The sequence below is a fragment of the Coregonus lavaretus genome (assembly GCF_964263955.1).
Source record: "Coregonus lavaretus genome assembly, chromosome: 32".
Taxonomy (NCBI): Eukaryota; Metazoa; Chordata; class Actinopteri; order Salmoniformes; family Salmonidae; genus Coregonus; species Coregonus lavaretus.
This window is the reverse complement of record NC_140019.1, coordinates 26118432-26145300: the sequence shown is the minus strand read 5'-3', so window position 1 is coordinate 26145300 and position 26869 is coordinate 26118432. Positions and strand designations below refer to the sequence as shown.

The following is a 26869-nucleotide window of genomic DNA, read 5'->3' as shown; positions in this document are numbered from 1 at the left end:
GAGACAGAATAACAACAAAAAAATCCAGAAAAACGCATGTCAAAAATGTTATGAATTGATTTGCATTTTAATGAGGGAAATAAGTATTTGACCCCTCTGCAAAATATGACTTAGTACTTGGTGGCAAAACCCTTGTTGGCAATCACAGAGGTCAGACATTTCTTGTAGTTGGCCACCAGGTTTGCACACATCTCAGGAGGGATTTTGTTCCACTCCTCTTTGCAGATCTTCTCCAAGTCATGAAGGTTTCGAGGCTGAAGTTTGGCAACTCGAACCTTCAGCTCCCTCCACAGATTTTCTATGGGATTAAGGTCTGTAGACTGGCTAGGCCACTCCAGGACCTTAATGTGCTTCTTCTTGAGCCACTCCTTTGTTGCCTTGGCCGTGTGTTTTGGGTCAAATACTTATTTCCCTCATTAAAATGCAAATCAATTTATCACATTTTTGACATGCATATTTCTGGATTTTTGTTGTTGTTATTCTGTCTCTCACTGTTCAAATAAACCCACCATTAAAATTATATACTGATCATTTCTTTGTCATTGGCAAACGTACAAAATCAGCAGGGGATCAAATACTTTTTTCCCTCACTGTAGTGTCACCTATGCCATGCGTAATCTCCCTGACTCACTGTCATTAAGATTGGGGCCGATCTCCTGAGTCGTAGGCTGTCTGCCTGTCTGTGTGCTGTCTGCCTGCCGGTGTTGCCTGCCTGTGTGCTGCCTGCCTGTGTGCCTGTGTGCTGACTGCCTGCCTGTGTGGTGCCTACCTGCCTGTGTGGTGCCTGTCTGCCTGTGTGTTGCATGCCTGCCTGTGTGTTGCCTGCCTGTGTGGTGCCTGCCTGCCTGTGTGTTGCCTGCCTGTGTGGTGCCTGCCTGCCTTGTGGTGCCTGCCTGCCTGTGTGTTGCCTGCCTGCCTGTGTGTTGCCTGCCTGTGTGGTGCCTGCCTGTGTGCTGCCTCTCTGCCTGTGTGGTGCCTGCCTGCCTGTGTGGTGCCTCTCTGCCTGCCTGTGTGGTGCCTGCCTGCCTGTGTGTTGACTGCCTGCCTGTGTGGTGCCTGCCTGCCTGTGTGTTGACTGCCTGTGTGGTGCATGCCTGCCTGTGTGCTGCCTCTCTGCCTGCCTCTGTGCTGCCTGCCTGTGTGCTCAGTGGAGCAGCAGTGTGTGGCTCACTCCAGGATTATGCTGGGAACACAATTATCTCCCTGGCTTTGGGAGGCTGACAGAATGAGCCTTGGGGAAGGGTAGCTGTGTTTGTGAACTATCTACCCCCACACACACACACACACACACAGAGAGACACATACACAGACACAAGCTGCTGCTGCTGCAGGCTCGCTCCAGCAGACCAGGGCTTACATTAGTATTATACATGAATGTGCGAGAAACTAAATGGTGTAAATGTTACCTGGCAGGGCCTTTTTCGATCTGCTTTAGAGCCCAGTTGGATGAGTGTGTTCCTGTGTTGGGTTAAATGCCCTTTCATCATTCATTTACTCCTTTAAACACCAATTTATCTTAAATGTTTCTCCATATAGTGGCTTGTGAAATTATTCACCCCCCTTGGAATTTTTCCTATTTTGTTGCCTTACAACCTGGAATTAAAATTGATTTACACAACATGCCTACCACTTTGAAGATGCAAATATATTTGCTTGTGAAACAAACAATAAATAAGACAAAAAAACTGAAAACTTGAGCGTGCATTTCAGAACAGGTGTATATATACTGAGATCATGTGACAGATCATGTGACACTTAGATTGCACACATGTGGACTTTATTTAACTAATTATGTGACTTCTGAATGTAATTGGTTGCACCAGATCTTATTTAGGGGCTTCATAGCAAAGGGGTTGGATAAATATGCACGCACCACTTTTCTGTTATTTTTTAATTTCACTATTTTGTGTATGTCCATTACATGAAATCCACATAAAAATAAATTTAAATTACAGGTTGTAATGCAACACAATAGGAAAAAAAAACCTCCAAGGGCGATTAATACTTTTGCAAGGCACTGTATGTGTACGGGTCTCATGCATAGAACCGTAAGGCTCCCATGTGTATTGGCACCTAGAGTGCTCATAACATAATATAATAATATAATAATATAATATGCCATTTAGCAGACAACATAATGTTAATGTACATTTTCAAAAGAACTGCATAATGTCCATTATGAAAAGACCAAACTAAAGCAAACATTTCATCATTGCGTATGGGTCAAGGACATTGCTGCACTTTCCATACACCAGTTATGTTCCTCTTAATTGAATATGCATCCCTTCTGTTCCTTCTACAGTGAAACATGAGGTGGACGAGACAGACGCCAGGGTGACACAATTCAAGAAAAAGGCGAAGGAGCTGAGAATCTTGGACGCCAAGACGGCACAGAATTTGTGTAAGTACTCATTGCCCCTTTACCAAGCGTGTCCATCTGAGAAATCTGTCACTATGTCCCAGGAATGGTATAATTTAATTGTGAAATGTGGTTATTAAAACTTCAATTGAGGCTAAAGGCCACTAGAATTTGGGCTCAATTGGCCACAGTGTGTTTTACAAATGCATGTTACATTCAGAGTACATGTGCTATATAACTCAGCATAAAGGGCAGTTGCACTGTAGGACAGTCAATACCTACTAGCATTTTTGCATTCAGGGCCCAATCGGGCACAATGTGTTTTATCAGTCCCTCCATGCTTGAGCAATTCTGTGATTGCAGAATTCCCTGCATATTATGGGAAGGATTGCCCCATCACTGCACTGTTATCGCATAAAACTGTTTGATCTCCACGCTACAAAAAGTGTGCTCGCAATGTTAACCATTCACCGCACTTTAACCATATAGAATTGTTCAATCAAGCTACACATTAACAACCTTTTTTGGGTCAGAATTGCCGCAGCAAAATCAAGCATTTTTGCCCGTAGAGATCACAAAAAATGCAGTGAAATCCTGGAGGGACTGTTTTATAAACACATATTATATTCAGAGTACATGTCATATACCTCTTCTAGCACATGGGGCTATTGTACTGTAGGACGGTCAAGCTGTGTTGTTAGGCGCTTATGATGACTAATGTTCTTAGGGTTATTTGCATAACCTACAAACAGGGACATTGTTTTACCTGAGCTGCGGGTAAGTGCTTTCTTGGCAATGTGCTGGGGGTCATCACTGCTACAGATGGATGAAGTCCCAGGCCCCTCTGATACCATTTGTAAAATCAACACAGAACAGGACCAAGAGACAACGCTGGGTGTTTGTGTTGCGATTATCCCTAGCAGCAGGTGTGGACCATATGCTGTGATCAACACCATCACTGTATCTCTCTCCACCTCTGACCTCCGACCTGCTAGACTTCTTCCTGCATCAGATGACAGAGAAGGCTTGCCTGGAATCCAAGCTGAATATCTCTTTGTTTTTCTATTGTTTGACCTAACTAACTAATCAGTGCAATGGAGCAATATTTTTCAGTATGGATTCCAGTTCATCTTTCTCATGGTAGCATAGCCCAAATTTAGCTGGTTATCGGGTATCGATGGACGGCTTATGCCTTCCCCAGGAGGACCCTCTGTCACATTGACAGCTCCCATTCCATCTCTGTGAACCATCCCTCCCTTCCCTCACAAAGTGTGAGGATGAATTCATTATCCAAGGAGAGGGGTGGCCGTGACAGCGCTATGGGTTTTACCTTAGATATACAATACCTCTGATAACTCCTCATGCAATATTCATGCTTTCAATGCTAAAACAGCAGGTCACATAAACTCCACCTCTTCCCTTGTCTATCCCTGTTTGTGATTCTACTGGATCTGAAACAGAGTATGTCAACATGGAGGAAAGATACTTTAAATCTCCAGGCTGCTGTTGAGGGGGCAATAATACTCCTTCTACTCTCTGACTCTGATTGCAGTCATGTTGACAGTGAGGTATCAAGTATTGCTTCATATCATCACTGTTCTCTTGTGATTGACAGAATGATGATTACATCAGGGGGCAATAATAGAGGGTTGGTATTGGGACGGGAAGCCTCGCTGGAGTGGGTGTAAGGTGTGTGCGCGTGTCTGTGCATGTATGTCTGTATGTGTGTGTTTACGTGTCTTTGCGTGTGTGTACGTGTGTTTGACAATGGAATGGAAACCATGACTACTCTGGAGTGGCTGACTGACTTACCTGCATACTTACACACTAACACGCCTACTCATCCCCTCAGGGATATGCCTCTGCTTCATGTTCTAAACTAACAGTGGTGGTGCTATGACTCTTAGCTAGCTGAACACTGATGTATTGAATGGAAGTTGGGAAATGATCACTGTGATGGGAAATTACACTCAAGCCCACTAAGTCCTGTGAGAAGTCTCTGACTAACACCAACCAGCTCCATCCTTCTCCAGGTTTCTCAAGACCCTCCCAGTCATAACATAATGGTCTCCTCAGTCCTCAATGACATTTTAAAGATTTGTGCGGTAAAAAAATACTATTTATTTCTAACTGTAACCTGGGGAGTGGGTCTGGAGCAGTGGGCAGCAGTCCAGTTGTAACAATAGAAGGGAGTGGGGGTTCTTACTCTAAATAGTTCCATCTGTGCTGATATGTCCCAAAAGGCACCCTATTGCCTATAAAGTTCACTACCTTTGACCAAGGCCCATAGCACTCAAAAGTAGTGCACTGCCTAGAGAATAGAGTGAATAGGGTGCATTTTTGGACACATACATGTATTGAAATGTGATGAGAACTGGACGGGGAGTGGGGTCAGGCATGCTATGCTGGAAATGGAGTCAGCCCTCACCCATACTGTGCATAGTGATCTATCAGCATTAAATACGCATGGAACAACTGACATATGTTTGATGTTCTATTCAATGGTTGTCCACAAGGAATTCTACCACCCGTTTTGGCACGAGCCAAGTTCATTTCCCTCGAGTCTGTGCTTTAACATTGTAGACGCCGACAGAGGAGGAGAATGAATGTGGTGTTTGTACAGTTACATGTCATATTAGTTGTGGTTTTATATTCCCTCCCTCCACTCTTCATAAAAACCTGATCTCTTTGCCAAGCTTTATATCATGTATTCAGCATTGTTCAGAGCCCTTCAAAGTTGTTGTGGTGGTTGATAAATATATTATGAATCCAATGGTGTCTCAGTGAGACTGGAACTGGAAATAAATGAGTGTATGCATCTGTCATTTAGATAATTGTTGAAAGGCAAGTCAGATAGCTCACTCAGAGAAAGAGTGTAACTTATGCTAATGATGTGACAGATGAGCTGAAACTTTCTCTTACACCAATTAAAATGTAACAGCAAAAAAATAGTTGTTCAACTTCCCACAGTTGAAAATACAAAACATAATTTGAGAACCTGATAAATGAATTGCCTGTTGAGGACATTAACGTTTTGTGAATCTGATGTGTCCCGTGTAGCTCACTTGGTAGAGCATGGCGCTTGCAACGCCAGGGTTGTGGGTTCGATTCCCACGGGGGACCAGTATGAAAATGTATGCACTCACTAACTGTAAGTCGCTCTGGATAAGAGCGTCTGCTAAATGACTAAAATGTAAAATGTAATGTGAACACACAGAGGAGGTGGACTGGCATGGAGTGGGCCTGCTATAGCAGCTGTGAAGACACTCATTACCAGACCTCCACTTGTGACTCCCAGCGTACCAGCCATTAGGTCCAAACTCCCCCTTAGGGCCTCCTCCAGGCCCACCTGGAGACTGGGGCGCCCGCTGAGAATGCCTGCCTAGAATTGAGCAGTCTCCTCGCATTCCATGTAACTCTCAGAGCTCTCATTCTCACTGGAAACCTTGCTAAGATGTAGCTGGGCCGAGGTTCTTGACCACCCCTAACCCACAATTTACAATGGCATTACTTATCTGAGTTTCTGTTCTTGTGTTATGTTGAATCTGCGGTTTAACCAAAGGTTAGGGGATTGACATATCAAGTCATTATCTGGTAATCGGTGCCCAAAATTGGTGTTATTTCAACTGGCTTCTATTGTCGCTGGGAAATGTGGATGTTTTTGTCAGACAGACACAAACAATCCCATTGAAGGGCTGAAAGTGTATTACTTTTCCCAGTGACAGGTTTGATCTGGGCTCGTTTTGTCGGAGGGGCCACTGAAAGGTGAAAGCTCTCTTTTGAACCTGCTGGTCTAATAAAAATAAAAAAGGGAGGAAAATGACTCCCCTCTTCCCGTTTCTATCACAACAGCAATCTTCCTGGGCTCATTCCGGCTGCCTTATGAAGAGATCCGGGACATTGTGCTGGAGGTGGACGAGGGGAGGCTGAGTGAATCTCTGATCCAGGTGAGTCCAACCTACCATCTGACCCGTGTGTGTGTGTGTGTGTGTGGGTGTGTGTGTGTGTGTGTGTGTGTGTGTGTGTGTGTGTGTGTGTGTGTGTGTGTGTGTGAGCGTGCGTGCGTGCATACGTGTGCATGTGCGTGCTGAGCGACTAACCGAAATGTTGGTTATATTTCATTTTTTGAACAACTAATTGACCGACGTCAGTTCAATTATTTGAATTCCATTTAGTTCTATTTTATTTTTATTTTTTCTTCTGTGAGCTTGGTGTGCAGTTTCTGTAGAGATAAATCAGATCAAGCCTGAACTGTGCGATGTAGTACGGAGTTGTAGCTTCCAACAGGCCAATATTCTACATAATTTAGCGAAGAAAATGTGGTAAATAACTACAATGACCATAATCCATTGCGTAGTCGCTTAAACTTGTCCGGTGTGTGCGGATCGAGTGGGATAGAAAACAGTTCCTTCGTGATCTTGAAAATACATGATGTAATCGATTGATAGTTTATATTTAGCAGTCATAAAAGCCTTATTTACTTTGAAGAACTACTAAAATCGAGATTTTGTCAGACAGCATAAGCAGCAGCTCTATAGAGATCAGATGATGACTTGGAATGAAATAATAAAGTCATGAAATAAAACAAATATTTGATTAAAGTAAAGTAATGTGAATACATGATGGTTAATGGTTTGTAGTCCCCTGTAGCTCAGTTGGTAGAGCATGGCACTTGCAACGCCAGGGTTGTGGGTTCGTTTCCCACGGGGGGCCAGTATGAAAATGTATGCTCTAACTGTAAGTCGCTCTGGATAAGAGCGTCTGCTAAATGACTAAAATGTAAATGTAATGTAAATGTTAATAAGTGATAAGTAGTAATGGCAGTCACTACCATCATGGGACTTTTATTAATTGTTTTATTCTGTGTTATTATAGCATTCAACCTACATAATGTTTTTATTTTTTTTATTTTTATGTTACATTTCTTTATCGGAACCGACATCGAAAACTGTGATTATTTTTTCAGAATCGAACCGAAACCAAACCGACTTACCGCTCAGCGTTATTGTGTGTGTGGCCGTAAGTGTGTGCATCAGAGGAGGATGGTGGGATGAGCTATAGCAGGATGGGATCATTGTAATAGCTGGAATGGAATCAATGTAATTGTACCAAACACATCCAACACATGTAAACAATGTGTTTGACTCCTTTCCATTGATTCTGTTCCAACCATTACAGAGAGCTCATCCTCCTATAGCTCCTCCCTCTTCTGGTATGCATGCACATGTGTGTTTGTGTTGCTATGCAATTATAGTCCGTCAAACTGCACCTATGTGTTTTTATGTCTGGTGGGTAGCCTGGTGACCCCATTTCAAGCCTGACCCGGGCTTTTTTGGCACAAGTCAGCCCCACCCCATTCTCCCAGACCACAAGGACCTCCCATTCATCCAGTCAGCCCCATCCCATTCTCCCAGACCATAAGGACCTCCCATTCATCCAGTCAGCCCCACCCCATTCTCCCAGACCATAAGTACCTCCCATTCATCCAGTCAACCTCACCCCATTCTCCCAGACCATAAGGACCTCCCATTCATCCAGTCAGCCCCACCCCATTCTCCCAGACCATAAGGACCTCCCATTCATCCAGTCAGCCCCACCCCATTCTCCCAGACCATAAGGACCTCCCATTCATCCAGTCAGCCCCACCCCATTCTCCCAGACCATAAGGACCTCCCATTCATCCAGTCAGCCCCACCCCATTCTCCCAGACCATAAGGACCTCCCATTCATCCAGTCAGCCCCACCCCATTCTCCCAGACCATAAGGACCTCCCATTCATCCAGTCAGCCCCACCCCATTCTCCCAGACCATAAGGACCTCCCATTCATCCAGTCAGCCCCACCCCATTCTCCCAGACCATAGGGGACCTTCCATTCATAATAAATGGTATGGGACATGGTTTGGCAAAACTCCCTCCAACTCCACCCTCCTTTCCCCACCCTTTGTCTTATGTCATGATTGATGATCTGGCTAGAGGCACCCTATTTAGACTTTGCTTCGGTATTCCTTGTCTTGGAGAACGCAATAATTGCAAATGGGGGGGGGGGGGGGGGCAGGTTTGAGGTAGAGATGCATCGGCTTGGCACAAAAGGCCCAATCTGCATTGACATTGCCTGCCGTATATTTTATCACTCCTGTCCTGCAGCCCCATTGCCTTTTGTGTCTTTCTGTCTAATGTGATGTAGGAGGTGTATAGAAAGGGGGGGGGGGGGGGGGTGAGTGAATTAAAAAGGAGCACATTTTCATGTAAGCTTGGCAGTCAGAGTCTCTGTGAGATAGATCAATAGGGAGTATCGGTCTTGTTGCCCCTGTGCAGTGAGCTGTGTCTCTCTGTCTTGACTAGAACACAACCAGTATGTAGGCCTTTCTCACTCAGCAAAATAGATAAATAACCTTTTATATATGTGTATATTATTAGTCCTTCTGGTTTGGTAGCACTTCTTCTTATTTACTCCAAGGCTCGTCCAAGACAGTAGGGTGTTGAAGCGCAGGGGCTTAAGATCCACCGCCACTTTGCCACCACTTTGCAGAGGAGCAGGGAAGCTAACGCGGTGACCTTTTTCTACATTCAGCCTTTCCGTTGAGGGGAGATTAATCTGTCAACAGAACGGCAACCATATACCATCCCATCGTCATTCCCCATCCCTGTTCCACGCACACACCCACATGGCCGGAAAAACAGACGGCCCTTAATGTCCCCTCACTTGAACACTCGGTGCCTCATGCAATCCTAAGTGCAGCCATGGGAAGCGGTAATATCCCTTATGGGTTGTGTCGCTGGACCAACTTGGGGAATGGAGTGGTGGCTTGGTGTGAAGAGCGTTGTTGGTAAGTGGTGATGTCTGAGAGGAGAGGCGCCGGGGGAGATATGGATGCAGGTTGATTCAGAGGGGAAGAGAAAGCTTCCCGCTGGGATGACACGGCCCTGAGTGTGGTCTCCCATCTCAACTCACCCCACTGATTAATCACATTACACTGACTGCTCTCTGCCGCACGCCAATCACCATTTACACACACACATGGCAGCACACACACACTCCGCCATGATGCGCCTGTAGAGTCAGGCTAGGATGATAATGTGGATGCTGCTATGAGGTAGTGAGCGTGATGGTGATGTCATATAGATGGAAGGAGGGAGGCTTTGAGATATGTGTTAGGTACAGAGTGGTTCTCTGTGGAGAAGGAGGGGTGTGAGATGACCATTTCGTTCTGCCTCTCGATTTGCCTCCAGCGAAGGTTAAAGGGCAGAGTGAGAAGAGCTCGGTCTGGCCCTCCTTCAAACTGCAGTCAAGGAGAGGTCGACCCCCAGGAGATGAGAGTGAGGGATGGGCGTGAGTGGCCTCACCGTCACCCCTTCACCAAATTGATCGCAACAGAGAAATCAAGAAAATGGTGTACGTAGAGCAAGGGCCTCTGTAGTCCTCTCACGGTGACACCGATACCGTCCCTGCTCAATATGAACTAGGGATCCCAGGGAACCATTCCCATTAGGCAGAGTATTTATTGAAAATCCACTTCAGTTCGAAAGGGCACCTCCACTACCGCTCTTTCAAGGAGGAATGTGGGATGTGGATGAAGGGAATAAAAAAATATAGATATATAAATAAATAGGAGGGAAGGAAAGGAGGGCTCTTAATGTATATAAGACCTTATTCAATCACATAATCTTCCCGGCCCCATGTCGACATGTCTAATGCAATGATTTTTCAGCTAAACGTTGCAGCACGCCGGCCTTGACATGTCCATCCATTCGATGTGTCACCCCGTCCGAGTGGAATACATATCGGAGTTGATTGGCTCTCCCTACTTTGCATTAGGAGCCATCAGCACCCCCAGCATATGATGGACAGGTCCCTGAACTTCGGCACTCATCACCAAACGCTCACCACCATCCATCCAGCACATCCATCCATAGGAATCTGCGTCTTCCATCCTATTAGCTTTATCAACGTCCTCACTCAGTACAGATTCATTTCCCCTCAGTACAGATTTTCTTCCCCCCAATACAGATTCCCATCCCCTCAGTACATATTTCCTTCCCCTCAGTACAGATTCCCTTCCCCCCAGTACAGATTCCCTTCCCCCCAGTACATATTTTGTTCCCCTCAGTACAGATTCCTTTCCCCTCAGTACAAATTCCTTACCCCTCAGTACAGATTCCCTTCCCCTCAGTACAGATTCCCTCTGTGAATAATGGCTCTTTCCAGTCAGCTGCTACTCTATGATCTTCATCTGATCTTGGCTTTATTCAATGTTGCAGAGAGGTCGGTTATGGATGTCAGCACCATTTCTTTATCACCAGAAAGATGTCAGAAGACCCCTGTGTGTCGGCACAAAAGCCCCACCATAACAATCAGATCAAAAGGTGGCAAAAACAGTAAGAAGTGGGAGTGTGTTACGGCAAAACCGAGGGAAAGGACTCCTTGAAACCGCCGGTGGGCTGACAAAGACTCCTTGAATAGGCCGGTGGGCTGACAAAGTTCTCCTTGAATAAGCCGGCGGGCTGACAAAGGTCTCCTTGAAAAGGCCGGCGGGCTGACCAAGGTCTCCTTGAACAGGCCGGTGGGCTGACAAAGTTCTCCTTGAACAGGTCGGCGGGCTGACAAAGGTCTCCTTGAACAGGCCGGCGGGCTGACAAAGTCTCCTTGAACAGGCCGGCGGGCTGACAAAGATCTCCTTGAACAGGCGGGCGGGCTGACAAAGGTCTCCTTGAAAAGGCCGGCGGGCTGACAAAGGTCTCCTTGAAAAGGCCGGCGGGCTGACAAAGCCATTCAGTGCTGTTGTGAACCGCGGACAAAGGTGGCTGTGAAAGAGACGTGTGGAAGTGCATTGTCTGGAGATGGGGGGCAGGCACATGCAATCCCGGCTGGGGGGAGGGGGGGTCTGGTTCCATTGTGTTTGGCCTCAATGCCCCCCACCAGCCCCCACCCAAGTGCCTTTCAGCAGCCACCAACACCCCCGGGCAGGGGAGACTGGCAGGTTCAGCATCGTCTCCCATTGTCTGCACCATGACAAGGCCACAACCTGAGGGCATCAGCTCGCACTCCCTGCCTCGCTCTTTATTCAGCCCAAATAATAACAGTTCAGCCACACTTTAAAACACTGGTGCTCTGTTCAGCCTGGTTCAGACCCATGATTCCCTCTGACAATAATCACCGCACCAGTGGGATCAGGGGGTCGTGGACTGGGGGATGGGCTCCAACCGCTACACTGACACACATTACAGTGCTTTCAGGCTTCTGGAGCACCCTCTTTCATTTGAATCTGGCTTGTGGTGATAATTGACAAAACAAACACAAGGATGGTGAGGCAGGCTACTTCCACTGCCAAGGAAGCAGTGTCTTAAGTTGGATTTTCCGTTGGCGTCTTCAACTTTCCGAGACCCTTTTCGCAGCATTTTCTGCTTTGTCGGGAATTCTTAACTAGAATACTGGTGATATTTGGTTGGTGCCAACTGAGCACAAGGCTAAACAATCCACAGATCATTAATGAGCCCCTCGCAGGCTGGGTTACTTACTGAGATAATACACTGCTAGCTACAACACAGTGGGTAGAGAACTAGAGCTGTGAAAGCACCTTTACAGGCTGGGTTACTTACTGAGATAATACACTGCTAGCTACAACACAAACCTAGAGCTGTGAATGCAGCACCACGCAGCCAGACAAAAAGACACAGCTATGGCTGCTTTTTAATGCTGTCCATTTGAAGGGATTTGTTAGCGGATCTAGTTTTCCAAAATTTGGAAGACATTTCAAGGTCTCCTTAGATAAAATAATTTACAGGCTTCAAATATGTTTGAAGGTTATTTTAGGGAATTTACAAGTAAGTCAACCTTATTGTCTGATTTAAAACATCACATTTGTAAACCCTCATGTTATTCCGACTGGGCACACAATGGTTCCACGGATGACTGTTAGGAACCTCTTAGAGATCTAACATACATGAAGTCCCGTAATACCCTGCAGCGCTTGTAGTATTCTTTGAGGTCTAAATCAGCTTCCCTCCCCACATCATATGAACGCTAGGCCACGGCCCTGGCTCCGCTAGGTGTAGTCCTTCAGGCAGAGAGAGGGAGTCTACGATGTTTAATTGGCCTTCATTTCCAAATTAGCCATGTCACATCAATGCTCGTCATACTGTAGCACTGACCTGAGTGAATCAAAGCTAATGCATACACACAAAGAAATAAGAATAGCAAAAAAATATGAAGAAGAAGAAGCCGCCGCCGCCAGATGTACAACCGGTCAAAGGTTCTAGAACACCTACTCATTCAAGGGTTTTTCTTTATTTTTTACTATTTTCTACATTGTAGAATAATAGTGAAGACATCAAATCTATGAAATAACACATACAGTTGAAGTCGGAAGTGTACATACACCTTAGCCAAATACATTTAAACTCAGCTTTTCACAATTCCTGACATTTAATCCTAGTGAAAATTCCATGTCTTAGGTCAGTTAGGATCACCACTTTATTTTAAGAATGTGAAATGTCAGAATAATAGTAGAGATAATTATTTATTTCAGCTTTTATTTATTTCATCACATTCCCAGTGGGTCAGAAGTTTACATACACTCAATTGGTATTTGGTAGCATTGCCTTTAAATTGTTTAACTTGGGTCAAACATTTTGGATAGCCTTCCACTAGCTTCCCACAATAAATTGGGTGAACTTTGGTCCATTCCTCCTGACAGAGCTGGTGTAACTGAGTCAGGTTTGTAGGCCTCCTTGCTCGCACACGCTTTTTCAGTTCTGCCCACACATTTTCTATAGGATTGAGGTCAGGGCTTTGTGATGGCCACTCCAATACCTTGACTATGTTGTCCTTAAGCCAACTTTGGAAGTATGCTTGGGGTCATTGTCCATTTGGAAGACTCATTTGTGACCAAGCTTTAACTTCCTGACTGATGTTTTGAGATGTTGCTTCAATGTATCCACATAATGTTACTTCCTCATGATGCCATCTATTTTGTGAAGTGCACCAGTCCCTCCCGCAGCAAAGCACCCCCACAGCATGATGCTGCCACCCCCGTGCTTCACGGTTGGGATGGTGTTCTTCGGCTTGCAAGCGAACCCCTTTTTCCTCCAAACATAACAATGGTCGTTATGGCCAAACAGTTATATTTTTGTTTCATCAGAACAGAGGACATTTCTCCAAAAAGTAAGATCTTTGTTCCCATGTGCAGTTGCAAACCGTAGTCTGGCTTTTTTATGGCGGTTTTGGAGCAGTGGCTTCTTCCTTGCTGAGTGGCCTTTCAGGTTATGTCGATATAGAACTCGTTTTACTGTGGATATAAATACTTTTGTACCTGTTTCCTCCAGCATCTTCACAAGGTCCTTTGCTGTTGTTCTGGGATTGATTTGCACTTTTCACACCAAACTATGTTCATCTCTAGGAGACAGATTAAGTGAAATAATCTATCTGTAAACAATTGTTGTAAATATTACTTGTGTCATGCACAAAGTAGATGTCCTAACCGACTTGCCAAAACTATAGTTTGTTAACAAGAAATGGGTAGAGTGGTTTAAAAACAAGTTTTAATGATTCCATCCTAAGTATATGTAAACTTCTGACTTCAACTGTATGGAATCATGTAGTAACCAAATAAGTGTTGAACTTCAAATAGTCACCCTTTGCCTTGATGACAGCTTTGCACACTCTTGGCATTGTATCAACCAGCTTCATGAGGTAGTCACCTGGAATGCATTTCAATTAACAGGTGTGCCTTCTTAAAAGTTAATTTGTGGAATTTCTTTCCTTAATGCATTTGAGCCAATCAGTTGTGTTGTGACAAGGTAGGGGGGTATACAGAAGATAGCCCTATTTGGTAAAATACCAAGTCCACATTATGGCAAGAACAGCTCAAATAATCAAATATAAACGACAGTCCATCATTACTTTAAGACATGAAGGTCAGTCAATCAGGAAAATGTCAAGAACTTTGAAAGTTTCTTCAAGTGCAGTCGCAAAAACCATCACGCACTATGATGAAACTGGCTCTCATGAGGACCGCCACAGGAATGGAAGACCCAGAGTTACCTCTGCTGCAGAGGATAAGTTAATTAGAGTTACCAGCCTCAGTAATTGCAGCCCAAATAAATGCTTCACAGAGTTCAAGTAACAGACACATCTCAACATCAACTGTTCATAGGAGACTGCATGAATCAGGCCTTCATGGGCAAATTGCTGCAAAGACACCACTACTAAAGGACACCAATAAGAAGAAGAGACTTGCTTGAGCCAATAAACACGAGCAATGGACATTAGACTGGTGGAAATTTGTCCTTTGGTCTGGAGTCCAAATTTGAGATTTTTGGTTCCAACCGCTGTGTCTTTGTGAGATGCAGTGTGGTTGAACGGATGATCTTCACATGTGTATTTCCCACCGTAAAGCATGGAGGAGGAGGTGTTTTGGTGTGGGGGTGCTTTGCTGGTGACACTGTCTGTGATTTTATTTAGAATTCAAGGCACACTTAACCAGCATGGCTACCACAGCATTCTGCAGCGATACACCATCCCATCTGGTTTGGGCTTAGTGGGACTATCATTTGTTTTCAACAGGACAATGGCCCAACAAGAAAGAGAGTGATGGAGTGCTGCATCAGATGACCTGGCCTCCACAATCCCCCGACCTCAACCCAATTGAGATGGTTTGGGATGAGTCAGACCACAGAGTGAAGGAAAATCATCCAATAAGTGCTAAGCATATGTGGGAACTCCTTCAAGACTGTTGGAAAAACATTCCAGGTGAAGCTGTTGAGAGAATGCCAAGAGTGTGCAAAGCTGTCATCTAGGCAAAGGGTGGCTACTTTGAATAATCTCAAATATAAAATATATTTTGATTTGTTTAACACTTTTTTGGTTACTAAATGATTCCATATGTGTTATTTCATAGTTTTTATGTATTCACTATTATTCTACAATGTAGAAAATAGTAAAAATAAAGAAAAACCCTTGAATGAGTATGTGTTCTAAAACTTTTGACTTGTCGTGTATGATCCCTTTCATGGGAACATTTTGGGCTGTTGTGATTTGTATTTCTGTGGCAATCAAGAGTTATTTTCAAGGTGCTTATTCCCAACCAAGGCTATAATTAGAGCCCAACCCATATATCGGTTCACTGATATTATCGGCCGATATTGGCCTTTTTCCGCTATATCGGTGTCGGACGATAATTCCACCGATAACCGACATTCAATAAATAGAATTAAAAAAGGGAATTGTATGCTTATCCAAACACTTAATTTCACAATGTAAGAAATCAACATTCAAAGCATATTTCTTGGACAATTGCTCATTTAGATGGCAATTAATGAGAACTCAGTGTGAAAAATTTACACATTTTCATTGCCCTGGCGTAAAACAGTATATCGGCAGATGTATTGATACATTTTGTCCCCCCAAAAATTTGAATCAGTATTGGACCTAAAAAAAAGTTGGTCAGACTCTAGCCATAATAGCTAATAAAAATGACTCAACTGCCTCCCGAATGGTGCAATGGTCTAAGGCGTCACTACAGACCCGGTTTTGATCCCAGGCTGTGTCACAACCGGCCATGATCGGGAGTCCCATTGCACGGCGCATAATTGGCCCAGCGTCGTCCGGGTTAAGGGAGGCTTTGGCCGGGGGGCTTTACTTGGCTCATCACGCTCTAGCGACTCCTTGTGGCGGGCAGGGCGCCTGCAGGCTGACTGGTCGTCAGTTCAGCGTTGTTTCCTCCGACACATTGGTGCGGCTGGCTTCCGGGTTAAGCGGGCTGGTGTAAAGAAGCGCAGTTTGGCGGGTCATGTTTAGGAAGATGCATGACTCCACCTTCGCCTCTCCCGAGCCCGTTGGGGAGTTGCAGCAATGAGACAAGATTGAAATTGGGGAGAAAAAGGGGGTAAAGTACAACAACAACAGAAAATTACTCAACTATTAGATTGGTAAGACTACATCTTCATACAGCGTTAGACAGTGGACACTTGCCAGAGAACAGAACTTTCTAGATTTCTCAGGGAAGACTTTGGTGTCAATGGGGAAGGTTGGGTGTCTATCATCGACACATTTGCACTATTTTAAGTCTATCCCGTGGATGTTTTGATGTACCGTGACAACTGTGTGGCGCTAAGGCTCTCTCACTGACTCCACATTCAACATGAAAAACGAACTGTCAGTGGCTCTTTTGAGCCCAGCTTAAGAAACTTCTGAGGACTTGGCTGCTAGAACTCCTGGTGATCCATTATCTCTTCCACCAAGGCCTTAGCTGCCATTCACTCAGGCTGGGTCGAGATGAAAATGTTAAATATTTACTCACTTTTGGTGTGTGTGTGTGTGTGGGTGTCAAGCTCAATGTGTGTGTGTGTGTGTGTGTGTGTTTGTGCGCGCGGGACTGCGGTTTGTGTATGTGTGCATGTGTAAGTGCACGTGTGTGTGTGTGTGTGTCTAAGTGTGCATGTGTGTGGTAAAGCTCAGTCTCAACGGTTGATGCCGCCCGGGGGGATTGTTTTGCAGAATATCAGAGTGGTTCCTTAATGTTTTATGTTGGCCGATGTATTTAATATTACCCCATCTCCTGTTCAAAAGGAAAGGCTAATGACTACACGGCTCTACTCGGCTTATTTAGTTGTAATTAATACATGTGTGCAAATGCGCTACATTTCGAGAGGACGTATTAAGAGAAGAAAAATACTTTTGGATGTTAAGGGAAATACCAAGGGTATTTTTATTGTGTTTAAGCCCAGAGTGTCTTAACGGTTAAATATGGGCATAATTTGAACTAAGTCATGGTAAATAGCAGACCTTGACTTTAACAGTGGGAGGTACTGTGTACCCATGTAGCTCTACAGTAATAACCATGAAATAGTTTGCATATTGAAACATACTGCGTTTATTTTGTACTTAGCTTTGTGGCACATAGACTACCATGTTTTAACTTTAGAGGATTTGTCTAAAAGGGATGCTTAGATACTATAAGTAGTGTGATCATGTTCTGCTAAGCTGTTACATGCAGCTGTCACACACACACACACACACACACACACACACACACACACACACACACACACACACACACAGACACACACACTCAAGATATGCAAATGTTATAACATATTATAGATGTAATTGATGGTGTTAAAGCCATGTCAAGGCCCTGAGTTAAAGCCAAGGGTACTGAATGTACCTGCCGTTAAAACTGACGCGACACCCTAGTCTAGTCAATCTGAGTGTTGACAGAGTAGTCAGGAATCTCACACTACAACTAATTTCCTGTCTTTGACCCTCTACTTCCCCAGCTCTAGTTCTAGGCTGCATCCCAAATGGCACCCTATTCCCTGTGGGCCCTGGTCAAAAGTAGTGCACTATAGATGGAAATGGGTGCCATTCAAGACAGCCGGTAGACTGCTGGTAGTAATGCGTTCACCCCACTGGCTCTTTTATTTCCTTTACACAATCTATTACTGTGTTCGTCTGCTGGGAGTCTTGTGGTGGACTGCAAGGCAAGACTTGTTTGGCCGCTTTACCTTTGTCCTTTAGTATTTTATACATCTCACACTGTGCATCTGTCGATGTGTTGGACTCATGTACTCTCTAGAACTTCTCATGAAAGTGGCAATCAGCAATGGAAACAATAACAAGGTGTCTTCTCCCCCCCTGTTCCGGTAAAAGCTGAGGGATGGGGCTGGATAAATGTAACCACTCTCAAATTCATAGACAGAGCTATGGATGCAAAGACTGACCATGATATCACAATTATAGTTTTAACCATGTTTTTAGGCTATATAGTGTTTACATTTACTTTGTTTACAAACATTGGGGTAAAACAAGCTTACAGTATATTATTGCTTTTGAAGGGGCACGACAGTTGACCTAAGTTCATGAGGCAATTACAAGGTATATTCTTTGCAGAATCAATGGGTACATATCATTAATTCACACGTCCAAAAATAGATGTAGCAACTGCAGATTGCCCCTTTAAGGGAATACAAGGAACTGAGAGTTTTTTAAAGGCAAAGTGTAAGTGATGCATATTTTCTTGTTAAAGTGACATGCTTTCTGTTGTTTTGTTGTTTTCTCGACATTAGATCTATCCCTTCTACGGCTAGAGCCTTCCAGAAACACATTAAATACATTTTACAAACTGCATGTTGTGAAATGTTTCTATGGTAATTAAAATGACATGTTTAAGTGAATGTCTCTCACAAGGCAGTAAGGCCCACGGCAACTATTAGTCACAATTACAAACTGAGAGCAGGTTTACTGCACGCCTTATTACATGCTGCAGGAGAAACACTTTGTAGATTAAGTGTATTCATGTCAATTATGGCAAGATGTGGCAGTTGAAAAAAAATGAAATAAAATCATGCTCTTTGTGTGTGTGTGTGTCTGTTACTGGAGCAGTACTCCACTACAAACCTCTGTGTGTGGGCAGATTTTCTGGCTGTTCCTGAATTGTAATGTTTTTCCCTCTTTTTTTTAGAGTCAACGTCTTACTCAGAAATAAATATTTTGTTGAGAGTGTTACTTTCTCTCCATGTTCACCATCATTATGCACTGACAGTACTGTATGTCCCCCCAGTCATACATAATGCCAGCCTTTCTTTAGCGTCCATCTCCATTGACAAACTCTACCCAGGAGAGGAAATGTTGTAGTGTAATATGTTCCCCGCTGGAATTTAGTAAGTGCTCTTACTCTTTACAGTCTCATTTAACCACTTCATGTGGTCAATATTATTGAAGAGTTTCTCTCCATTTTATACAGGATAAATGTACATTGTGACGACCTGTATTGAAAACATGCATGTATATGGATGACAGACAGTGTATATTTGATGGTGGAATAGACTATTGATAGGCATCATATTAAATAGTATCATGTTATTACATGGCAGTGTACACACTTGCATCATATTGCGCGCACACACACACACACACAAACACACACTCACACTCACACTCACACTCACTCACACACACACACACACACACACACACACACACACACATACCGCTCAAGGGTGAAAGCTTGACTTGTCACTTTGATATGCGTTAGCATCTACAGCAGAGGATGCTCACACATATTTCAACTATTTCATTTGGTGGATTTCTTCATAGGTCTAGTAGAATATAATAATAATATGCCATTTAGCAGACACTACAGTCATGCGTGCATAATTTTTTTTTGTGTATGGGTGGTCCCGGTGATCGAACCTGCTACCTTGGCGTTACAAGCACCGTGCTCTACCAGCTGAGCTACAGAGGATCACAATATAGTATAATATAATGGTTGTGTAGTAGAATAGAGTGGTTGTGTAGTAGAATATAGTGGTTGTGTAGTAGAATAGAATGGTTGTGTAGTATAATAGAGTGGTTGTGTAGTAGAATATAATGGTTGTGTAGTAGAATAGAATGGTTGTGTAGTAGAATAGAGTGGTTGTGTAGTAGAATATAATGGTTGTGTAGTAGAATAGAGTGGTTTTGTAGTAGAATAGAATGGTTGTATATTAGAATATAGTGGTTGTGTAGTAGATTAGAATGGTTGTGTAGTAGAATAGAGTGGTTGTGTAGTAGAATAGAGTGGTTGTGTAGTAGAATATAGTGGTTGTGTAGTAGAATAGAATGGTTGTGTAGTAGAATACAGTGGTTGTGTAGTAGAATATAATGGTTGTGTAGTAGAATAGAGTGGTTTTGTAGTAGAATAGAATGGTTGTATATTAGAATATAGTGGTTGTGTAGTAGATTAGAATGGTTGTGTAGTAGAATAGAGTGGTTGTGTAGTAGAATAGAATGGTTGTGTAGTAGAATAGAGTGGTTGTGTAGTAGAATATAATGGTTGTGTAGTATAATAGAGTGGTTGTGTAGTAGAATATAGTGGTTGTGTAGTAGAATAGAATGGTTGTATAGTAGAATAGAGTGGTTGTGTAGTAGAATATAATGGTTGTGTAGTAGAATAGAATGGTTGTGTAGTATAATAGAGTGGTTGTGTAGTAGAATATAGTGGTTGTGTAGTAGAATATAATGGTTGTGTAGTATAATAGAGTGGTTGTGTAGTAGAATATAGTGGTTGTGTAGTAGAATAGAATGGTTGTATAGTAGAATAGAGTGGTTGTGTAGTAGAATATAATGGTTGTGTAGTAGAATAGAACGGTTGTGTAGTATAATAGAGTGGTTGTGTAGTAGAATATAGTGGTTGTGTAGTAGAATATAATGGTTGTGTAGTATAATAGAGTGGTTGTGTAGTAGAATATAGTGGTTGTGTAGTAGAATAGAGTGGTTGTGTAGTAGAATATAATGGTTGTGTAGTAGAATAGAATGGTTGTGTAGTATAATAGAATGTTTGTGTACTAGCATTGAACGAATGGTTTCTTTGTTTATACATTTTCAGTATGACATTTAGATATGTCCTCTATATTGCTGTAATGTACCTTATCCATGTTGTTTTACAACACACACACACACACACACACACACACACACACACACACCCTCTACACACACAAACACACACACTGGAACTGCTCCCACGCAACAACCAATCCGCGACTCACCTCACCTCTCCCTCCACAGCAACGACCGTTCCAGCTGGGGCCTGGTGATTTATGATTGGTTGTGCCCAAGCCGGGGCTTTTGTCTTGGCCCTTGCTTGTTATTATTATTTATCTTGTTTGTCAATCACCCAGCAGCCATCGTCTGCCTGCCATTTCTAACCATGGCTCTCATCCATATGCATGGAACCCTCATTACCTGGACTTGCCTTGCTCCTTGGCGGCAGAGCTGCAGGGCCTCCGCGGCTGCAGCCCGTGCCAGCCTTTGTTCCTGCAGGACTAACAACAACAGGTGACTGGAGCAAGCCTTCCGTATTGTTGCCCGGCATGGCCATCATTTGTGTGGTGTAAAGTGCAAATGTGGGATGGGACGATAAGTATGTCCATGCATCGGACCCACTGGATTACCGCTTAAGCAGGAACAGCTGGAGAAAGCATGTCCCCCCCCCCCTCAAGCTTAATTGAAGCCTTATTTTGGCACGCTGTACCATATCCCCCTTCTCCTGCATCAAATGCTTATTCAACAATGAAATGTGAAATACATTATGCTGATCAAGGAAGCTTGTAGAAAACAAAACACAAAAGGGACTGGATGGAATAAAGAAGGTTGAAGTGGTGGGGAGGCTGGGTTGCTTCAACAGATATATGATGGAGAAGTTTGAAGTGGTGGGGAGGCTGGGTTTCTTCAACAGGGTTATGATGGAGAAGTTTGAAGTGGTGGGGAGGCTGGGTTTCTTCAACAGGGTTATGATGGAGAAGGTTGAAGTGGTGGGGAGGCTGGGTTGCTTCAACAGGGTTATGATGGATAATCTTGAAGTGGTGGGGAGGCTGGGAGGCTGGTTTTCTTCAACAGGGTTATGATGGAGAAGGTTGAAGTGGTGGGGAGGCTGGGTTGCTTCAACAGGGTTATGATGGAGAAAGTTGAAGTGGTGGGGAGGCTGGGTTTCTTCAACAGGGTTATGATGGAGAAGGTTGAAGTGGTGGGGAGGCTGGGTTTCTTCAACAGGGTTATGATGGATAATGTTGAAGTGGTGGGGAGGCTGGGTTTCTTCAACAGGGTTATGATGGAGAAGGTTGAAGTGGTGGGGAGGCTAACCCTATCTCCTAAGCCTAACCATAAACCTAATTCTAACCCTAACACTAATTCTAACCTTAACCCTAAACCCCCTAGAAATAGCATTTGACCTAGTGGTGACCAACAAAATGTCCCCAGATGGTCAAATCTTTCTTGGTTTACTATTCTGTCCTCACAAGTATAGTTAAACATGTCCACACACACACACACACACACACACACACACACACACATATTGTTGTGGGTCAGTGCTGCATTGTATCATGGACAGCTACATTATCTAGAGTGTATGCCGTAGACCCCTTCAGACACACACAGTGCTATATGAATCAGAACTTTGTGTTTTTCTTCTTGGAGCTAAACTTTCTATATCTCAGTGACAGATGGCAAATTACTCTGGGAGAAACACATTCAGATGGCACGTTATTCTCCAGACAAACTCATTTCATTTCAGTCCGGAATGATAGCTCTCTTCAATTGACCTTATTTGATTAAGTAATGTTCATATCTGTCAATGCTGTATTAAGGTCTATCAAGAGTGAAATAATTTTTATTGCTGCAGTGACACAGGTAATATATGTGTTTCATCTCAATCCTCTTTGGAGAAGTGGAGATGGAGATGCCACCTATGTGAAAGGCTCACCCTCTTGTGAGCTTCAGACAGAGAGGATGTAGACTTTAATAAGACATCATTTATTAAAGGTTCTACTGTCTGTCACCTTTGTAATGACTAGCTAGGACAAATTGTCCTTGGGTGCTCTATGGGAGCCAGATCCATGGGCATGACCTGTGGGCCTATCAGCTGAGGGGGAGATGGGGGCATGACCTGTGGGGCTAACAGCTAGGGAGGAGATGGAGGCGGGATCTGTGGGGCTAACAGCTAGGAGGTAGATGGAGGCGGGATCTGTGGGGCTAACAGCTAGGGAGGAGATGGAGGCGGGATCTGTGGGGCTAACAGCTAGGAGGTAGATGGAGGCGGGATCTGTGGGGCTAACAGCTAGGGAGGAGATGGAGGCGGGATCTGTGGGGCTAACAGCTAGGGAGGAGATGGAGGCGGGATCTGTGGGGCTAACAGCTAGGGAGGAGATGGAGGCGGGATCTGTGGGGCTAACAGCTAGGAGGTAGATGGAGGCGGGATCTGTGGGGCTAACAGCTAGGGAGGAGATGGAGGCGGGATCTGTGGGGCTAACAGCTAGGAGGTAGATGGAGGCGGGATCTGTGGGGCTAACAGCTAGGGAGGAGATGGAGGCGGGATCTGTGGGGCTAACAGCTAGGGAGGAGATGGAGGCGGGATCTGTGGGGCTAACAGCTAGGGAGGAGATGGAGGCGGGATCTGTGGGGCTAACAGCTAGGGAGGAGATGGAGGCGGGATCTGTGGGGCTAACAGCTAGGGAGGAGATGGAGGCGGGATCTGTGGGGCTAACAGCTAGGGAGGAGATGGAGGCGGGATCTGTGGGGCTAACAGCTAGGGAGGAGATGGAGGCGGGATCTGTGGGGCTAACAGCTAGGGAGGAGATGGAGGCGGGATCTGTGGGGCTAACAGCTAGGGAGGAGATGGAGGCGGGATCTGTGGGGCTAACAGCTAGGGAGGAGATGGAGGCGGGATCTGTGGGGCTAACAGCTAGGGAGGAGATGGAGGCGGGATCTGTGGGGCTAACAGCTAGGGAGGAGATGGAGGCGGGATCTGTGGGGCTAACAGCTAAGGGGGACATGGGGGCGGGATCTGTGGGGCTAACAGCTAGGGAGGAGATGGAGGGAGGTGGGCTCAGACTAAGGATTCAGGTGTGACAGACCACACACACACACACACACACACACACACACACACACACACACACACACATATAAGGTATATACTGTATGTACACATACATATATATATATACATGCACGTACAAACACTTGTGCACCTTCACATGCATGCAAGTGCGCACACACACACACACACTTGTTTGCACGCACACACACACACACACACACACACACACACACACACACAGTATCCTATAGAGTTGTACAGTATATCCACCTGCTCAGAGAGTTGCTGTACAGTGCAGTGGTAATGTCTATTAGATTCCTCCATTCCTCTTGTTAACTTCCCCTAATCCCTCTTCACAAACACCGTTCTTAATGGAACTGTTGAGGTGTGCACACACTTCAGAATCCTCAACATTTCTTTTGAAAAGACAAATGTAATGTCACGCCAAGTCATTCCAGCTTTACCATCTTCATCCCTCACCGCTCCAAAATTAATCCATGTTTTTCTTCATTTCACATTTAGTTTAATGTGGTTTTGGAATCTGACACCCTTGGTCTCTGTATAGCAACCCTCCGTGAGAATCTGAGGTGTTAGTTGGTTTTGGAGTAAAGATCCTGTTTGGATTATGTCTGAGTGATCTACTTTAGATTAGATTAGCCAAATGCCAACTTGTCAAAATCTTTGCATGTAAAATAAAGAATAACACAGAATGAATGAAGAAAGTATGCCTTCTGTTGGTGCGGATGTTAACTTTGGATTGACAATTTGGCAGACTGACAAAATCAGCTCTACAAATACAGAAAAAAATATATACATTTTTATAGGAACTATCTGAATCCATGACCATGGACTTTCTACCACCTGTTTCTACTAATTGATATACTTTCTTAGTGTTGATTGAGGAGAAAGTGCACCTTTATTTACATGTTAAGTGTTTTATTATTTAGTCAGAAGACAGACAGATGAAATGGAATGAGGACACTGTGCACACTGAGTTAATTCCTCACTAATGAGAAAAATAGTTTACTGTCATTAAAATGGTCTATTAGGATTTGACGTGAAAGGCATCTGAAGTGACTCCGTTTGTAATAGGCATACTAAATCTGTCATGACGTGCCTCCTGATTATTTTTTTTTATATAATGGGTTGTTTATGTTTTTTGTCAATTTATGGTATGTTCAAACAGGTCTTAGTCATTTTTTACACGTTTTGGCAGCAACTCATTTGCATGCTGGATAGACAAGACACATAGGGAGAGTCATCTCATTCCATTATTCTTCCATAATCTGTTTTGAAAGTTACCTGCAATTCACTCCCCTAAAACTGCATTAAACCATCACTTTTCCACCTTTAAAGCATTGAAACTCTGAAACTCAGTAAAAAAATATATATACAATTGACTAAACTCATGATTGAAATGAAAAGGGATGTGGATACCTCTTCAGAAGGGCTCATGTTTGACTGCTCTTCAGTATCAAACTCTAACAGAGGCCTTTCAGCCGTTTACTGCGACCCACTGTGGTACCACAGTGGTAAGACGGCAGTCCAACGTTGCTGTTTATCACAATGCAGGGAGAAAAGCCACATGCTCTGACGCTTCCCCAAAATGTGGGCAAAGAAATCTATTAAAATGAGAAAATTGCATCTGTCAAACAGATCGAAAAACAGCATCTTGCTGTCTTTGAATTGGAGGGAAAAAAATCTCAATTTCTTTTGTGTCAGTCTCCCGCGGGATGGGTAGAGGAAAACAGAGAGTTCTTACTCACTGTATACATCTGTTGAGATTCCCACTGAATCGTTTGACTTTAATAAAGACTTTATTGCTTGGAGAACATTTGTATTGATTGTGCTGTCCCTGTGACTATCATTTGAGATGTGTTGATTTTCCCTTCTCTTCACCTTCACTATTGGGAATATTCACTACCTGAAGAGAGAATCACAGGAGCCCGCAACAGGAAAAGTTTATTATTATAGAAAGGGAACAGTGGAGGCCATATAATAGGAACAGTGGAGGCCATAGGAAGGGAACAGTGGAGGCCATAGAAAGGGAACAGTGGAGGCCATAGGAAGTGAACAGTGGAGGCCATAGGAAGTGAACAGTGGAGGTCATAGGAAGTGAACAGTGGAGGTCATAGGAAGGGAACAGTGGAGCCAATAGAAAGGGAACAGTGGAGGCCATATGAAGGGAACAGTGGAGGCCATAGGAAGGGAACAGTGGAGGCCATAGGAAGGGAACGGTGGAGGCCATAGGAAGGGAACGGTGGAGGCCATAGGAAGGGAACAGTGGAGGCCATAGGAAGGGAACAGTGAGCCATAGGAAGGGAACAGTGGAGGCCATAGGAAGGGAACAGTGGAGGCCATAGGAAGGGAACGGTGGAGGCCATAGGAAGGGAACAGTGGAGGCCATAGGAAGGGAACAGTGGAGGCCATAGGAAGGGAACAGTGGAGGCCATAGGAAGGGAACGGTGGAGGCCATAGGAAGGGAACAGTGGAGGCCATAGGAAGGGAACAGTGGAGGCCATAGGAAGGGAACAGTGGAGGCCATAGGAAGGGAACAGTGGGCCATAGGAAGTGGAGAGAAATTGGTCCACGTGGGTCTACTTATTCTTCCAATCAGAAAAGTGATTACTAGTGACATGTCACACTGTGTCAACGTCCACCTGTATGCTTTGTACGCTCTAAAGAAACACCTGATAGATGACTGACAGAAACAAGATGTGCCATCATATTAAAGCTTTATTCCGCAATATCACTTCTATTTGTTCTTTAATTGGAGTATCAATGCTGGGAGCCGGTTTCTTCACAGTTGTTACTGTCTTATACAATACAGTATTGTATTCCTACTCAACAGAAAGACCATTAGTTTCCATGCTCATTCAACGCCCATTGCGCAATACAAAAAAGTTACACACTATTTGTTGCTCTGTCTATCTTGACGTCATTAGTGATTCCACCAGTCTCCAGGAGCCCAAATGAGCGTTTGGTGACTGTAACAGCCCTCCAATAATCTTTCCCAGATGCCGAGTGTGTCTGTCTGTGTGTCTGTCTGGAGGCCTGCCGTGAGGAGTCTGGCATAGCCTCATTCAGCACCGGCTCTGACAGAACTACACATATGGCGACACCTCTGTGTCAATTACCCTCTATGGGGGC

At 44.2% G+C, this 26869-nt stretch overlaps 1 protein-coding gene across 1 annotated transcript in view; it reads left to right on the top strand.

Moving 5' to 3' along the window:
• LOC311108006 (protein diaphanous homolog 2-like) overlaps positions 1 to 26869 on the top strand; it is a 589414-nt gene that overhangs the window by 342956 nt on the left and 219589 nt on the right. The window contains exons 20-21 of the mRNA XM_084150643.1: positions 2303 to 2401; positions 6212 to 6306. Coding sequence (XP_084006769.1) covers positions 2303 to 2401; positions 6212 to 6306 — 194 coding nt within the window. The remainder of the gene's footprint in view (positions 1 to 2302; positions 2402 to 6211; positions 6307 to 26869) is intronic.